General features: G+C 41.2%; 2 protein-coding genes across 2 annotated transcripts in view; one reads left to right on the plus strand and one right to left on the minus strand.

Annotated features, from left to right (window-relative positions):
* LOC134535751 (probable phosphorylase b kinase regulatory subunit alpha) overlaps positions 1-17,689 on the minus strand; it is a 582,726-nt gene that overhangs the window by 133,226 nt on the left and 431,811 nt on the right. The gene's annotated exons all lie outside the window — the stretch shown is intronic.
* LOC134535750 (bromodomain-containing protein DDB_G0280777-like) lies at positions 3,821-6,028 on the plus strand. The gene has a single exon (XM_063374981.1). It carries the CDS (start codon positions 4,899-4,901, stop codon positions 5,967-5,969), a length of 1,071 nt encoding a protein of 356 aa, XP_063231051.1. The 5' UTR covers positions 3,821-4,898; the 3' UTR covers positions 5,970-6,028.

A 17,689-nucleotide genomic window follows, 5' to 3' on the forward strand; every position in this document is an offset into this window, starting at 1 on the left:
CAGTGCAGGCGCAGTGAAAACCGAGGTACTGTACAATGTGAACGGGATGTACTGTGTGAAATGTGCGCGACCCGAACACGTGGGCGGTGTACTAGGAACGTCGTGGGCGGACACGTGTGTGTGTTTAGAGTCATGCGTGGGTAACCTACCGCTAGGAACACCAGCTAGGACACCGGACTATCTTAGGTGCACGAACACGGCGTGTGACGGACAGGCAAGCGAAGGCACGTGGTGCAAGCTATGCAGGGCATTCAAACACCGGAAATGCCTAACCAGGGGCGAGGCAGGCAGCACAGAGGTTAACTGGTATCTCTGTACGGAATGCGAAAGTGTAGCGCACGTTGTACGGTTACATGGTACCGCGTACAGCAACATAAGACTACTTATTAATTGTTTTATTATCATATATGTATTTCTTTATTATTCATAATACCATGATGTTGTTTTATGTTTATATAATATATCTGACCTTCAAAATACGGAACTGTCATACTACAGCCTAGCATTCATAAACATTGAACTGACTATACTACCATCAAACCTAATCTGATTTAATATTTAACTCATTGTTGTAACTTCACTTCTGTTATTTATTGTATTTTTTGTCTCATCACAGATATGTTATATTTAATAGTTTTTCCACTTTGTTTTGATATGATTAGTAATCACGTACATCAGATTACCTGTTCCTGGCTGCAGTGTTTACAGCCGCAGGCTATCCTGTATCATAGCATACCTCCGTGGGCGGAAGTGCGTCCGTGAATTAGGATAGAAGAAAAAAGTAAAGAAAAGGCGTCTCTTCGTCTGGGCCTATCCCGACGCCGGCCTTATATAAATTAATATAATTAACATAATCTTGTAAGATAATATAAATTCTGTGATTATAAACTAATTTGTGTTGTGGTGACTAATACCGTGAGTATTTACAATGGGATCCGACGGCAAATATATAAATTATCTGCTAATTAGTTAGAGGCTTAGAGCCTAAGCTAAAAGTTGTCATTTTTTTTGCTGGATAGTGTCACTAGCAAAAAATTTTACAAGTTAGTACTGTTGAACACTATAATTATATTCCAATCAACTACAGATATTTCGGACAATTTTGAAAATTATTTTATTTTAATTCGTTTGAACTTTATTACAGATTTGAATGATTATTTCAGAATGATTTATAGTGAAAATTCTACTCAGTGGTCTGAAAGCAGAACTTATGCTAACCCTGAGCACTAGCCGAGGTGACAATATTATTTATTGAAGTAATTTCATAATAATTATTTAGTGTTTGTATATTTTACTGAAACTGATCGACGTTAAATTACGAAAATTTGAATACATTAACCATTAAACTGTTTCTCGTATAAGAACTTTTGACAAATGATAATTTCAACGTAACGAACTTTAGTATAAATCTGTGCCTACGTATCTCCTGCATTTTTAACCAGTCAACCTAACCAGGAAAACCACAATTAACCTGATCAATTCAACATTTTTTTCTCACTAATAATCTGCACAATTTATCACTATTCATAACAACACCATTAAATTCCCACTGTGTGACAATAGAAGTGTTAATGTTGTTGTGTAATTATTTGTTTAGTATTAATATTGTTCAGTGTATTTGTTATAGTTGTTTGCATGTCTTTTGTCATTAAACTGTGTGGTGTTTACATTGTCATACCCATTCACTCTACACAATTACAGTTTTTACTTTTATTATTTTAATTTCATTTGTTTCCTTAGTTAATTCACTACGTCCAACATATATAACGGACACTCACATAACATAGCAAAGGCGCCCAATAAATTATAATAACTTTTAATTAGCTATGTTATGCCCATAGAATAATTGAAATTATACGAGAAATAGATACATAAAGTCGACAAGTCAGAGGGGTGTTACCACCATCCATATACAAACACAATACATAATAAATATATAGAGTGATAATATATACATAGAGTGGCCCACAACATGGTGGCTCGAAGAGGAATTTCACTGTAATCACTGAAATATTCGGAAGAAAATGTCTGCTGGAAAAGGGTACGAGCTTCGTAAACGAACTGCCAACCAGTCTGCTGCCATGGAGGAAGGTAGGGAGCTGGAGGAGTCAGGAGCCCCTCCATTAGAAAATGACCCTACAGCCAGGGTATGAATAAATCCTGATTTTTTTTAAAAAATCAAAAAAATCAGATTTTTTTGATTAAAATCGGGTTTTTTTGATTAAAATCAGATTTTTTTGATTAAAATTTAAAAAATTGTAATCTGTGTAATATACAGTACATTTTCATGACTGTTTTCATGACTTGACTTTGCTCTACAGTACAATTAATAACAGATTAATTCATTTTGTAAAGACAACTAGCCTAATTTTCTTTCTTTGAAATAAACACATTTTACATTGCATAATGTTTTAAGGAAACATTAATGATGTCACTTTATAAAAATTTTTAGTACAGTAACATAGTTAACATTAGTAAAAAAATATGTCTTATAGAAAATAACTACATCATTGAAAATATATCATATTTAAATGTAACTTTGTCACTTCTGTCATCCCTTATAGTCTTATAGTCCAATTGTTCTAAATAAAGTAATTTAAATCAAAACCACAATTTTCTTTTGTTCTTCTTCTCAGAATTGCACACATTCGAGAGTATTCAAAGTAAAACTTCTACATAAAATATTACTTATTTAAAATTTTCAACAAAAATACAAGTTTTGCAGCTTTTTCTGTACCCAGTCGATTTCTTAATGTTGACTGAACCAAACCAGACATACCAAAGAACTGAAAATTTCCTTCCTACAGTTCTAAAATTATCATTGACATTGTTGGAAGGCAAACCTGTTGCCAAAGAGATATGACACACACACACAACACAAACACATGAGGTAGAGGAGAGAAGAGAGAAAATGAGATGGCATTTAAAGTTACATTCCACCCACCTATATTTAATGTGTTTCAAAATAACTATAAATACATTGTAGAAGAAATTAAGTACTATTCAATTTTCATTCTATCTTTGCAGCAGTCAATTTTTATGTAAGTAGGCATGATTACTTGGTTTAAACAATACAGTATAGGAAATATTAACGTTCATATTATCATATTATAAATTGATTTTATTCACTGATTTTAAAAAAAATCGCATGATTTAAATCATGAGATTTAAAAAAAAATTCACATGACTTAAATCATGATTAAAATCACGATTTAAATCATGCTGATTAAAATCAACATACCCTGTTTTAAATTATAAAATAAATTAAACAGCATAAAAAATATTAAAAATTAATCATTTAATATAAATTTTATTTTAATGTTTAAGGAGATACTTTCTGATAGTGGATAAAATATACCAATTAACACCCCTCTGTGAAGTATTTGGGATTAAATGAAAAAAATTACTCTAGTAGATAATAATTTAAATAATTGTTTATCTGCACTCCATTGCAAGGGCTCCACAACATTGCCAACACTACTAGGTGCAGCAATGCCCAGTGAGAAATGTTTGTTTAGTACATTAGTGCCCAGTTTTTCCAGATAATTTTTTGTACAGCAGTGCCCAACGAATATGAACATGTCTGTACATCAGTTGTGTACCTGTCAGGGTATGAAAATATCCTGAATTTTTTTAAAAAAAAATCAAAAAAATCAGATTTTTTGGATTAAAATCTGTTTTTTTTTATTAAAATATAAAAAATCGTAATCGGTGTAATATACAGTACATTTTCATGAGTGTTTTCATGACTTGACTTTGCTCTACAGTACAATTAATAACAGATTAATTCATTTTGTAAAGATAACTAACCTAATTTTCTTTCTTTGAAATAACCACATTTTACATTGCATAATGTTTTAAGGAAACATTAATGATGTCACTTTATGAAAATTTTTAGTACAGTAACATAGTTAACATTAGTAAAAAAAAAAGATGTCTTATAGAAAATAACTACATCATTGAAAATATATCATATTTAAATGTAACTTTGTCACTTCTGTCATCCCTTATAGTCTTATAGTCCAATTGTTCTAAATAAAGTAATTTAAACCAAAATAACAATTTCCTTTTTTTCTTCTCAGAATTGCACACATACGAGAGTATTCAAAGTAAAACTTCTACATAAAATATTACTTCTTACTTATTATTTTAAACAAAAATACAAGTTTTGCAACTTTTTCTGTACCCAGTCGATTTCTTAATGTTGACTGAACCAAACCAGACATGCCAAAGAACTGAAAATTTCCTTCCTACAGTTCTAAAAATAGCATTTGACATTGTTGGAAGACAAACCTGTTGCGGAGGAGATATGACACACACACACAACACAAACACATGAGGTAGAGGAGAGTAGAAGAGAGAAAATGAGGTGGCATTTGAAGGTACATTCCACCCACCTATATTTAACAAGTGTTTCAAAATAACTATAAATACATTGTAGAAGAAATTAAGTACTATTCAGTTTTCATTCTATCTTTGCAGCAGTCAATTTTTATGTAAATAGCCATGATTACTTGGTTTAAACGATACAGTATAGGAAATATTAACGTTCATACTATCATATTATAAATTGATTTTAATCACAGATTTTTTTAAAAAAATCACATGATTTAAATCATGATTAAAATCACGATTTAAATCATGCTGATTAAAATCAACATACCCTGCCTACAGCTGTCCAAGAGCAAGATGATCACAGATATGCTGCCAGCTACAGTAGCAGTACCAATGTACCAAGGGAACAGTTTTAATCTGCTGTTACCCCCATTCCTGCCAAGTCACCCCACGACTCAGATGAGGAACAATCTGAGGAGAAGGAATTCCAGGGAGCCGGGACAGCTGAAACCAGCGTGTCAACAGCTGGGACAGCAGCAACCACAGTTCCTGCAGTGAACTCCATGACTACCCAGCCCTCTAGAATAACAGATATGTCACAGTTGCTGCAACAGCTGAGATTAATCATACAAATCGAAGGACAGCAAACAGCCAACCAGCTGCACAGCATGCAGTCCAACTTAGCCAGCCAGCAGCAAGAAATGCAGTCAAACTTAGCAATCCAGCAGCAAGAGGTGCAGTCTAACCTGAACAACATAGCCAGTCAGCAGCAAGAGGTGCAGTCTAACCAGAACAACATAGCCAGTCAGCAGCAAGAGGTGCAGTCTAACCTGAACAACATAGCCAGTCAGCAGCAAGAGATGCAGTCCAACCTGGGCAATTTAGCCAGCCAACAGCAAGACTTGCAGGCTAACCTAACCAGCCAAATAAACAGCCAGAATGTAGAGATGCGTCAACACATTGACAGCAAGATGGATCTGCTCAACTCCAGGTTGCAAGAGGGACTGACTGAATTGGAAGAGAGGATAGAGACCAGATTGCAGGACCAGTCTCAATCAATGACCCAACTGTCAGAGCATGTTCAGACTCAGGCATCCAGGGTTGACAATTTGGAAACTCATACTACCACCTTGGTGAGGGCAGTAGATAGGGCCAGACTGGAGCAGCAAGGACATGCCCAGGTATTGAGTGAGAGGTTAGAGGAGGTGGAGAACACAACAGCCCTACTAAAATCAAGATGGGACAGCGTGGAAGCAGAGTTCAGAGCTGTGGCAGAGAAGAATACACAGAGTTGTGATGCCGCCATGCAGCTACAGGCCACCCAGCAGATAGGTGGGCTGCCTGACCAGGTGACTTCTGTCACATCACTCACCCCTACCATGCCTGCCGCTACGACAGCAACACTCCCTGCACCCAGCCACCCTCCACAACAACGTTCATGCCCACCTGCACACTTGGACCAGGTCACACTTATGCACCACCCCGCCAAACACTGGTCGGAGTCAATTCCCACATTCTTTGGCAAGTCTCAAGAAAATCCAATCCGCTTCCTGAAGAAGTTTGAGGATTATGCCAAAACTTTTGCCTTGACAGACCTAGAAAAATTAAAGTGTCTGAATTTTGCCCTCATATAAGGTAATGCTGGATTTCAACGGAGGGATAGTTACAGCCATGGATGAAATAGAAAAACCTACAACTACTGAAATTTCCAACGAAGAGCAGATGGAAGTATATGTAATAAGTAAAGAGACAGAAGAAATGGTTAAAGACAAAACATCGCCGGCCAGGATTCATAAGAATCAACAGAAAACCTCGAGAAACATTAATTTTAAATGTGGAGATCTCGTTCTCAAGAGAACAAACCCTAGTAGTCAGAGGAGATTTGTCACAAAGAAATTATTTCTACTTTTTGAAGGACCTTATATTGTCACGAAAATAATTAGTAACAATTGTTATGAAATCTCAGATAGAGTTACTAATCAAGTAGTAGGTTGCTACAATATCACACAGCTCAGGGAATATTACACACCTGTTGTAACGTAAATTCCTGTAAATATGTTATTACTAGGGACCTGAAAAAATCGCGATCGTGATAAACCCGAAAAATAACGCGAATTTTGATGTTTTGAAGCTAAAATGCGATTTTCTCATTTTTTCCGTCTTTGTCACGAATTTCAACACAAAAGCATGAATGTTACGTTTCTTCTCCCCAATACCAAGAACCATCACGGTATCTTCACATGCTGGGCCGAGGGTTAGAACAGCTTAGTTGAAAAACTACACGCTTTGCCTTTAAAATGCGTTACTTGTGCCAGTTTTGGCCACTGTTATTTTTCTTTATGGCTTTTGAAATGTTTACAGAGGGCTGGAAGAGCTTAGTTGAGAAACTACACGTTTTGCGTCTAATGTGCGTTACTTATTTCAGTTTTGACCTCTTCTTGTTTTTCTTTGTGGCTTTTGAAATGTCAGCAGAGTGCTGGGTGAGTAAGCTTGGTTGAAAAACAACACGCTTTGCGTCTAAACTGTGTTACTTATGCCTGTTTTGACGCTGTTGGTTTTACTGCCTTGGAAATGTCTCCGTGAAGCTGTAGCAAGAGGGGACAGGGGGGTGACAGGTGACGACACTTTGGACTTTCCCTGAAAAGGATTTACAATTGGGGGGAGGGAGGGAGGGAGACAGCGCTAATGGAACTCGCCACAGGATGCCTCAGCCTTCCTCCTTGCTTTGTTACTGCCGTGAAAGGCCGCCCCCTCCACTTGTCAAACATCTATCTTTCCTCGGCTGCCCCCTCCCCTTGCCTAACATCTATCTTTCCTCCGGCGCTCCACATCCTCTGTTTATATGTTAGCGCTCAGAACGTCTTTTATGCTGCAGGCGACCAAACTATTTTTTTTATAGCTGCCTGCTTGTTGTTTTAATATACCCTTGTAAACATTGCCGTTATCAACATTTCCAGGCTTAAATGTTAATTGCTCCACATAAGAAATGCCAAAAAATGTGGTTAGTGCAAGGCAACGAGCTGATGAGTTCAAAAGTGATGGTATTTATGCATCCGATGCTGTTACACTAATGTGTAAATACTGTAACTGCAGAGTTACATTTGAGAGAAAAGATTCTGTGGCAAAGCACATAAAAAGTGACAAACATGTGAATGCCAAGCAAAAATTCTCTAGTGGTCCTTCCGATAGGAAATTGTAGACATCTGTTGTTGAAAATTTCAACAGTGTCAAACTGCGAAAGATAGACATTGAAAACTTGGCACTGAAGACAACTGAGGCGTTCGCGAAAGCAAATATACCCCTGGAAAAATTGGAAGATCCAAACATAAAGTTGTGGTTGAATGAATTCATTGAAGGTGAGAAGTTTTTAAATTTACTTTATTATGTAGTTCCAGTTATAATGTGGTTATAAAATCCATAATTAGAATGATGCATTTCTTATTCAAACCTGTGTTTATTATGTAGTTCAAGAAATCATAGAATAACTTGATTTTAGTATGTCAATTAATTATATTTTAGATTGTAGTGCATAAAACATAGCTGTATATGCTATACAAAATGTATTTTATAAAAAGTATCATCTGTAAATAAAATAATTATCTGACTTTTCTTTTGGTTTTAGGTGGTGGAGATTTACCATGTGTAAAAACTCTAAGGGAGAAATATACACCTCAGTTGGCAGAACAACACTTCAACAAAGTCAAAGATGTTGCATCAGAAAATCCTTTGTATATACTATGTGATGAAACCACTGACAGCAAGGGAAGGTGTGTTTTTGTAATACTGTTTCAAGTTAATACAGCAATATTTGATACTGCAAAACTTCTAGTTGCTTCCGTTAGTTTCTTGCAGAAGGCAGACGCTACAACTTGTGCTCAGGCTATAACAGACTGTATTAGCAAGTATGGTGTTAAGTACCAGAATATCATGGGACTCGTAACTGATTCTGCCAGATACATGACCAAATGTGTCACAAGTCTGCAAGTGTTGTTTGGTGATCATGTTGCTCACATCCAGTGCTGGGCTCACAAACTCTCCCTTGTCGGAAACGTGCTTAGTAGTGAACTTACTGAAGTAAACTCTGCTGTGGTGAATGTGAAGTCTGCATTCCTAAACACCAGGAAAAGAAAGCACCTGTTCCTCAAGTAATTGGAAGAAAAAACATCACAGCCTGCTTTGCCATTTCCAGTGCCTGTCATAACTCGCTGGAATTCCTGGTTCAAGTCTGTGTTTTATCTGGCTGAGAACTTTGTTCACATAATTGCACTTTTCAGGGGGTATGAGCTTCAGGAGGTGGGTAATGCTGGTATCAGGTACTTGTCTTCATTATCTGACAAGGATGTTAACATTATTTTAGCTCAGTGTGTGTTCATCAGACATCATGCAGCTGATCTCGTGAACCTTCTGACCAAACTTGAAGGTTCAAAGTATCCAACAGGTCATACTCTGTATGGTGATGTTGAGTGTATCCGTAAAGATTTTGAGTGTGTATCAAAGGGTGTGTTTTGTTCTGCTTTTGAAAATGCTACCCGTAACTTAAATACTAGTGACCAAGCTCGTGCTAGGCACGAATGCCAAAAGGCTACAGCTTTGAGCATGGACAAAATGCAAATGTTGTTGAACAATGACCCTTCTGCGGCAGTATTTAAGGCTTTAAATAAGTGTTTCAACCCAAAGAACATCATCCTTAACAAGACAGAAGATGTTATTTCAGTAATGAAATCCATTCCTGAACTCAGTAATTTTCAGAACACTGAACTTTTCAAGGGTTACGAAGCCCTGAAAGAAGATGTGCAAGAGATTTGCAAGACTGAAAATCATGTAGATATGTTGAAAGTGCTGACTTCTCAAAGTATAAATTACCATAATTTTGCATTAGCAGCCCTCCGTGCTGTTTACAGACCGACAAACAATGTTGACAGTGAACGTTTACTTAGTCACTACAACTTAGTTGTCACAGACAGAAGGCAAAACCTGAAAGAAAGAAATGTTGAAGTGTTCACTATGCTGTTGAGGGCTGATCGCGCATTGCCGGTGATTTTGAGATGTTAACTATGGGCGCCACCACGTGGAAGGGCACGTGGACCCGGCGGAGTCTCTCACTCAGGGCGTGACGTAGCCCAAGTGGGGACGAGTTACCAGCCCTTTCTATCCTAGCTACCCAGACCTGGCCATCTCTAGGCGTCGGGCACGCCACACTCCTAGACTCACTCACCACGTGATTAAATAAGTACTCACTTTATATTTATTCTCCAGATTTAATTTCACTAACACGTCTCTCTACACGCCCGTTACACGTTACACATTACACGGTTAAAAAGCCTGAGGCACGAATCGGTTTAGGTGAGGGCATGGTCCACACACGTGGCCATGCTGCAAAGTATACTTATTACACGGTGATGAAAAAACTCGACTGAGACAATTAATTAATTAAACAGCCCGCTGGCCGAGAGCTGCCCCGAGGATGACGAGCGAAAGAGATTCAGAAATAATTAACGAGACAGAATTACTTGGTCAGTGCTGAACAAAGGTTGAAGTCCCCGGGGTGCTGGCGCGTCTGCTCTCGGTCAGTGATGAAGATGGACTGGGCTGAGCTCATCGCTCGCAGGTGGCAACATGGCGCCCTTCGCGCCAACACAATTACCGTTACTATATTCTACGATTCCGTGCCCCGGCGAAAGTTGGGTAAATTACAGATAAACATTAAAAAATATATAAAAATTACTGACAATGGAAAGTTCGTTACTATTTACTTATTTAATGACAATTTATGTAAAAGCACTCCTACCCTCGTCCAAGTCCGTGCCTGTTCGGGTCCGCCCGGGCAACGTCTATAGTTATTTAAGGTAACCTATTTAAATTACAGAAAACACAAGTAAATTGCACAACACTGGGGCAAAGACGAATGAAAACAAAAAGGGTTTACAAATAATATTAAAACGTAGCAAATTAGGGGTGCGGCGCACTGCAGCTAAGCGCCCTCTTGCCGGGCTTGACACACACGCACACACGCACGCACGGGCGGGAGGTTTGAATAGAGATGGTGGTTGGGCGGTGTCATATCGGGCTCAAAGGGGCCGCAGGCCCGGACGACGTCAATTGCCCCCTCCGAAAGTAGGCCGATATGACAGCGCCGTTTGACATATGGTTGGGGCGTTGCCTGTGGTGTTTACGTCGCGCACTCCCACGTGGCAATGTTGATGTTTACGTTTGTGCGGACAGGTGGCAATGTTGACATGGCGGACGGACAAGCAATGTTTACACGATGGAAGGGCGAGCAATGTTTACATGATGGCGGCGAGCAATGTTTACATGACGGACAATACACATGGGCAGAATGGACGCTGGCTGACTGATCTTGGGTGTGGAGACCCACCAGTTGCTCCGAGCTCCAAATCTGCTGCGGCTGCGGCTGCGGCGGCTGTTGCGTCTCGCAGCGCGAGGCGGCGCGGTGGTGGCCAGGGCGCCGGCCGGCAGGGGCGGCGGCGGCCAAGGTCAGGCGGCTCGTGGCAGGCGGGCAGCAAGCGCGGGCGGCGCTCGGCACGGCCAGGCTCAGCCTCGCCGACAGGCGGGCGCTTCGCGGCCCGTCGTGACAGACGGGTGACAGGTGTCGAAGTCCGGGTGACGGTCACGTTCGGCGGTGGGACGGTCGGGCGTCCCGGCGTCGTGGCGTCGACCTGCATCGCGACAGGCGGATGTAGGGAGCTCAGGCGACTCTTCACGGTGCGGCGTCCCAATGTTGCCAACTTGCGACATTTTGGTGGCGTCTCGGGCGGCAGGGCACTTGACCGGTGTTCCGGTATTGCGGCGATCGGCGTCGGAATCGGGCGTCGTGGCGCCTCGGTCGATTCTGGCGTCGTGTCAGGTGGGCATGTAGGCGGCGTCAGCGTCGGCGTCGCGCGCGTCTGTCTCACTCGGGCAGGTACAACCGGCTGTGCTTCGAAGCCAGGTGGGCACAGAGGAGTGAATCCGGGCGGGCACAGAGGAGCGAACCCAGGCGGCGGGGCGGCGCTCAGGCGTCTCGGCGTCAGGGCCCTGGACATCGTGTCGCAAAGCGTCCTGTTTGCGACTGCGCACTCTGGTGGCGGTTACGACGGCAGGATGATGTCGAAGCCAGGTGGTGGCGACAAGGTGACACGAAGCGTCGGCGTCGAGTCTGGCGGTGTCCGTGGCGAGTCGTGTGGCGGAGACGAGGCGGGTTTCGCCGGAAATGACCTTGGTGGCGTCGGGACGGCGGTTCGGTGCGGTGGCGAGGTCATTCCGGCGTCGGGAGGTGTCTCCGACACGAGGCGGGTGCTGGACGGCGTGGCAGACTGCGGCGGGACGGTCGTTGTCGGGCGTCGCTCGGTTGGCTTCGGCGAGTCAGGCGTCATCATAGTCGGGATGAGTGGCGTCAGGTCGGCGAAACGAGGTCTTGCTGGCGATGATGCGTTAGGACCAGCGTCGGGAGACGTCAGGTCGACGAGAGGTGCCGGGGTTGGCGGCTCCAGGACAGGAGGTGGCGGGAGCGGAATTGTCGGCGTCGGGACGGCGAGCGTCGGAGTCGGGATAAGTGGCGTCGGGTCGACGAAACGCAGTGTGGCAGGCGGCGGCGGGATCGGACTCGTGTCGGAAGACGTCAAGTCGATGAGCGTCGGCACGGCGGGCGTCGGCGTCGGGGCGACAGGCGTGGGCGTCAGGACGACGGGCGTCTTTGTCAGAGCGGTAGGCGTCGGTAACGTAACACGTGGCGGTGCGGGTGACGTCAAGACGTACCTTCGTGGTGCTGGTGTCGGCGTCGTGCGTGAGGAGTCGGCTTGGTGCTGCGGTGACGTTCCGGCAACGGGCGGCGTCCTTGACACGTGCTGCGTCGGCGTTTTCGGCGTGGTTGGATTCGGCGTGAGCGGCGTCGGCGTTTCGGGACGCGTCGAGGCGTGTCGTGGAGAATTTTCCGGCGTCTCTGCCTCGTACTGTGCCTGGGTGGCTGGGTAGGCGGTACATCGTGTGCACGTAAAGGCAAAAAACTTGCGCAGCATTGTCCATTCACGTGCGCCGATACAGCCACGATGCCACAGGCGAGCACATTCCTGGCAGCGGTATCCCTCGCTACTACCTCCGGGACACGACCTAGCTCCACACTTCGTCACGCCCTGTACGCGGTACTCCGTGCAGTTGCCACACTCATATCCGGCGGCGGTCCTGCCATACAAGTCCCAACTCGGGCAGGGGAAGTAACACCCGATACACTCGTCCGGATACATGTCTACGCACGTGATACTCTACACACGAACAGTCCTCACGAACACATCAGCACTGTGTTACTAACTGCGCTCGGAGTCCGTTGTTTGTGCGCGGATTCCTGGAAGCGTGCGCTTGGCTGATCACGTGGCCGGCGCGCCAGAGTCCCGCTATGCGCTCCGCGCGAACAATAGTTCCAGCGCGAACTTTAGTTCCGCGCGCTCCGCGTAACAACCGCCTATCTCACACGCTCGTACAGGTCTGGTTTTCGCGGAAGATGTAACTCGCCCCACGTTGGGCGCCATTTGAGGGCTGATCGCGCATTGCCGGTGATTTTGAGATGTTAACTATGGGCGCCACCACGTGGAAGGGCACGTGGACCCGGCGGAGTCTCTCACTCAGGGCGTGACGTAGCCCAAGTGGGGACGAGTTACCAGCCCTTTCTATCCTAGCTACCCAGACCTGGCCCGCTCTAGGCGTCGGGCACGCCACACTCCTAGACTCACTCACCACGTGATTAAATAAGTACTCACTTTATATTTATTCTCCAGATTTAATTTCACTAACACGTCTCTCTACACGCCCGTTACACGTTACACATTACACGGTTAAAAAGCCTGAGGCACGAATCGGTTTAGGTGAGGGCATGGTCCACACACGTGGCCATGCTGCAAAGTATACTTATTACACGGTGATGAAAAAACTCGACTGAGACAATTAATTAATTAAACAGCCCGCTGGCCGAGAGCTGCCCCGAGGATGACGAGCGAAAGAGATTCAGAAATAATTAACGAGACAGAATTACTTGGTCAGTGCTGAACAAAGGTTGAAGTCCCCGGGGTGCTGGCGCGTCTGCTCTCGGTCAGTGATGAAGATGGACTGGGCTGAGCTCATCGCTCGCAGGTGGCAACATGGCGCCCTTCGCGCCAACACAATTACCGTTACTATATTCTACGATTCCGTGCCCCGGCGAAAGTTGGGTAAATTACAGATAAACATTAAAAAATATATAAAAATTACTGACAATGGAAAGTTCGTTACTATTTACTTATTTAATGACAATTTATGTAAAAGCACTCCTACCCTCGTCCAAGTCCGTGCCTGTTCGGGTCCGCCCGGGCAACGTCTATAGTTATTTAAGGTAACCTATTTAAATTACAGAAAACACAAGTAAATTGCACAACACTGGGGCAAAGACGAATGAAAACAAAAAGGGTTTACAAATAATATTAGAACGTAGCAAATTAGGGGTGCGGCGCACTGCATCTAAGCGCCCTCTTGCCGGGCTTGACACACACGCACACACGCACGCACGGGCGGGAGGTTTGAATAGAGATGGTGGTTGGGCGGTGTCATATCGGGCTCAAAGGGGCCGCAGGCCCGGACGACGTCACTGTCATTTGATGACTGAATTCCTGATTTATAATTTGAATATTTATGAACATTTACTTTTTTTTAAAAATAGGATAAAACAATTACTTACAAAACAAAATTTCTGTAAAGTTATTTATAAACATTAGTTTACGGTTTGACCTTTAAATGCCGTCAAATAAAAATGAAAAAAATAAAAATAATAACCTCGCTTTTTGTTGCGAATTTTGTAAAAAATAACACCGCTTTTAAGAAAAAATAACCTCCTTTTTTTCAGGTCTCTAGTTATTACATCGCAGACGTTTACAATACACTATTGGTTGATAATGGTATTTTGTTGTAAATATTAACGTATAGGTGTAGGTGCTTATTAATTAAGTCTGTTCGACTTTTGAAATCTTGTAAATTAAAATCACTAAATGATGTTTTCTAGCCCTTGTACCATTTATTGAAAAGTTTTATTTTCGTTTGTTATTGTCAGATTATGGTTTAGTGTGTGTACATGAACGAACTAATTGGTGATTAGTTTTCGATAGTATCGAATAGGGATGGGATTTTCGAATCTTGGATTCGTCGAATATACAGAATCCTATGGATTCGAGGATTCGTAGGATCCGAGGTGGGATTCGAGGTGGGTTTTTAAGAGTTTTAGGTAGTAATTGATAATTGTAGTGCTGGGCGAAGTTTGAAAATTTCGAACCGAACCGAACCCTTACGTTCGGTTCGGTTCGGTTCGAAACCTCTTAAAATATATTCGAAAAACCGAACGATCGTATAAAAAAAAATACGTTTTTCTAATTTTCTAACCCCCATTTGAGACCATTCACAAAACAGCTCAACAAAATTCTATTACTTGTAATATTCCGACTTTTATCGCATAATCGTCGCCTCAACAGTATCAAGCGCAGACAAAATAAAAATAAAATTATTAATCGTCGCATAACTCGCATAGCATTTTTTCATATGGGCGCGCTTTGTTTTTTGATTACTTTAGAGAATTTTGTATGCATTTGTCATACTACGTAATAAAAACTATCGTACAAATGCCAAAGGTATTGTATATTATACCTTTAACTATAGTGCGTATACGAGAAGTGTTGTAAAATCACCAAACATTGCGTACCCCATACGTTAAACTAATGCGCATGTACGAGAACTCTCGTATTTCGGCAAAACTAACGTGATCAAGTTAACACAAGACAAATGCGGTAGGAAATGATTACGTAAATTACGTATTTTAAATTACTGGGATGTATTTATTTTCTTTGGCCTTTTTGGTTATAACAGTCAGGTAATGAAAATATTAATTTAATCTTGTGTATTAAAAGTACTGCTCCAGTAAATGTTACAGTACGGTACTAAGTTGACTAGCGTAGTCGCGGCAGCCATCATTATTTCTCGTGTTTTCTTTTTTCCGACGCAAATTTCTATAACCACACTTTTTACGTTACGTTTACAATATTATTGTTCTTGAGGTGATTTGCGATGAGCAGGCTAACGTCGTTTAAGTTTTCCAAATGGAGAAAAGATAATGACGACCCGGATGACCCAGAACCACCCCAAAAAAACCGTCTAAAGTTTCTTCTAACGAGCAGCATTCTTCCAAGAAAACAGCAACTGCAGACAGCGGGTTTTGTAATGTAGATAGGTAACTTAATTCACATTCGCCTTTTTTTGATGTCCTATTAAAAAGTTTTACTTATTAAAAATGTTAGGTTATGTCTACCACAAAAATATGTAGATAGGTAACTTAATTCACATTCGTCTTTTTTTTTATGTCCTATTAAAAAGTTTTACTTATTAAAAATGTTAGGTTATGTCTACCACAAAAATATGTTATGTGGCCTTATGCTGAATGTTCGTCATCTTTATAATACTTTTTTTAAATGAAGGTTAGTGTACACTTAAAAAGGAATATAGTCTTTTTGAAATTTAGATGTAACTTCTTCACGAATTAAAAGTTGGTATATATATAAGCTAAGTTATATAATGTTTTAATTTTACATATGGCTGGAGAATCTTTCTTTCTCACCACTCAGTTAAAGACCAAAATGCTGGTCATCTGTTCATTTTAATTGAAAACAATTATTTCTGTATGAGGTTCAGTTCGGCTCGGTTCGAAACCAGAGAACTGAGGTTCGTCCAGCTCTAGAAAATTGTAGGTATACCTAAACTATATTATAAAGGTAACGGAAATGGCACAAACATAAAATAAACTACGCTGCATTTTGTCAATTAGCATAACTACTCTATCATTTACAACTTTCAATAATATAACATTGCAGAAAAAAAACGTAACTTTTTTTAAATGGTGTCTGTTATACAAACGTATTTTATTGAAAACATAGGAAGGATTAATTTAACAGAGAATTAGACAGATGCAAACTTACGTGTGTGGTTTTTGAGGTTATTTCTCTCTATTTTATATCAGGTGTATACACTATGCACTTATTTTATAATTTTATAAATACACATGTGATTTTTTTTAATAACATGTGGTGAAGTTTAGTGTGGGACTGGGATTCGAGATTCGATGACAAACACTGAGGATTCGAACAAGGATTCAGATTCGACCAAAATGTGGATTCTTCCCATCCCTAGTATTGAACATTTGATAGTCGAAAGTGAAAGGACACTTCGAGTTAAGTTATGAGAAATGTCATCATGTCGTCATGAATAATTGCCATTATGAACATTTCTGAAAGGGGCAATTCTATAACGGCAATATTTACCCTTTATAGAAAGTAACTATTTAATTTCTTTAGTATTTATTTTGTTTAATTACACTTTATTCCATATGTTTACATTTGTAATCTATGATTAATTCAGATTTAAATTTCTTTGGTTATCGTTTTGTCTATGTATTACTCTATGCTAATTTTTATTTTAAATTATTGTCAAGGCTAAGATAGCAGTATTTTTTATTGAAACCAATATTAATTTAAAGATGAACAATGAGAGTAATGGGTAGTAATTTTAATAGTTTTGTTTTATTAACAACCTTAAGAAAGTCGTTTATTAGTAACGGGGAAAAGATTCTTTTAGAACGAATTGAGACTCGATGAAGGCAACATCTAGAAACGCAACGATTTCGACTTTAAGTTAGAATTGAATATTTATAGAAGATTTGAAACTGTTTATTAATGCCAATGTTGACGGAGATCCTGAAGGAACTAATAAATTAATCAACGAGGATAAGACTTATACGTCAAGAATCAAACAATTATTTAAGAAGAGAAGTCGACGAATATCCAGATTCAAGAGATCGTCCAATGAATGTAAATTGCTTTGAAACTACGAAGAATAGAAGCCGTTGATCAGCCTGAAGAAAGAAGAATCCTGTCGAAGAACGAAAAGTCGCAGTTCGAGCCCGGGAAGGATGACCGTCGTGCAGTCCAGCCCAGTTGCACCCCACAGCCCGAAGGATGGAGTCGTGACGGCGCTTATTCCTGCCGCCCGCTAGAGACCGGAGGAGCAACACCGAGTTCGCAGTCCTGATTGAGGCGAACCAAGGATTCTTCGAGCACCTACACGTCTCGTGGGTATCCTGCAGCAAGGTTTGGTCCCTTACCCCATCACCCGAAGACTCGCTGATTAAAGAAGTATCCTCACGAATTACGAGTTAAACAAGACGAACTATTTTCACCGAACTAGAATCTATTCTGTTATCGAACTTATTCTTTGTATAGAAAGACCGTGTACTTGTTCATCTTTAGATTTATCATTTAAATACCAGAATCGCGATCCCAAACTAAATAATATTAGA

The sequence above is a fragment of the Bacillus rossius genome, chromosome 10 (assembly GCF_032445375.1).
Source record: "Bacillus rossius redtenbacheri isolate Brsri chromosome 10, Brsri_v3, whole genome shotgun sequence".
NCBI lineage: Eukaryota > Metazoa > Arthropoda > Insecta > Phasmatodea > Bacillidae > Bacillus > Bacillus rossius.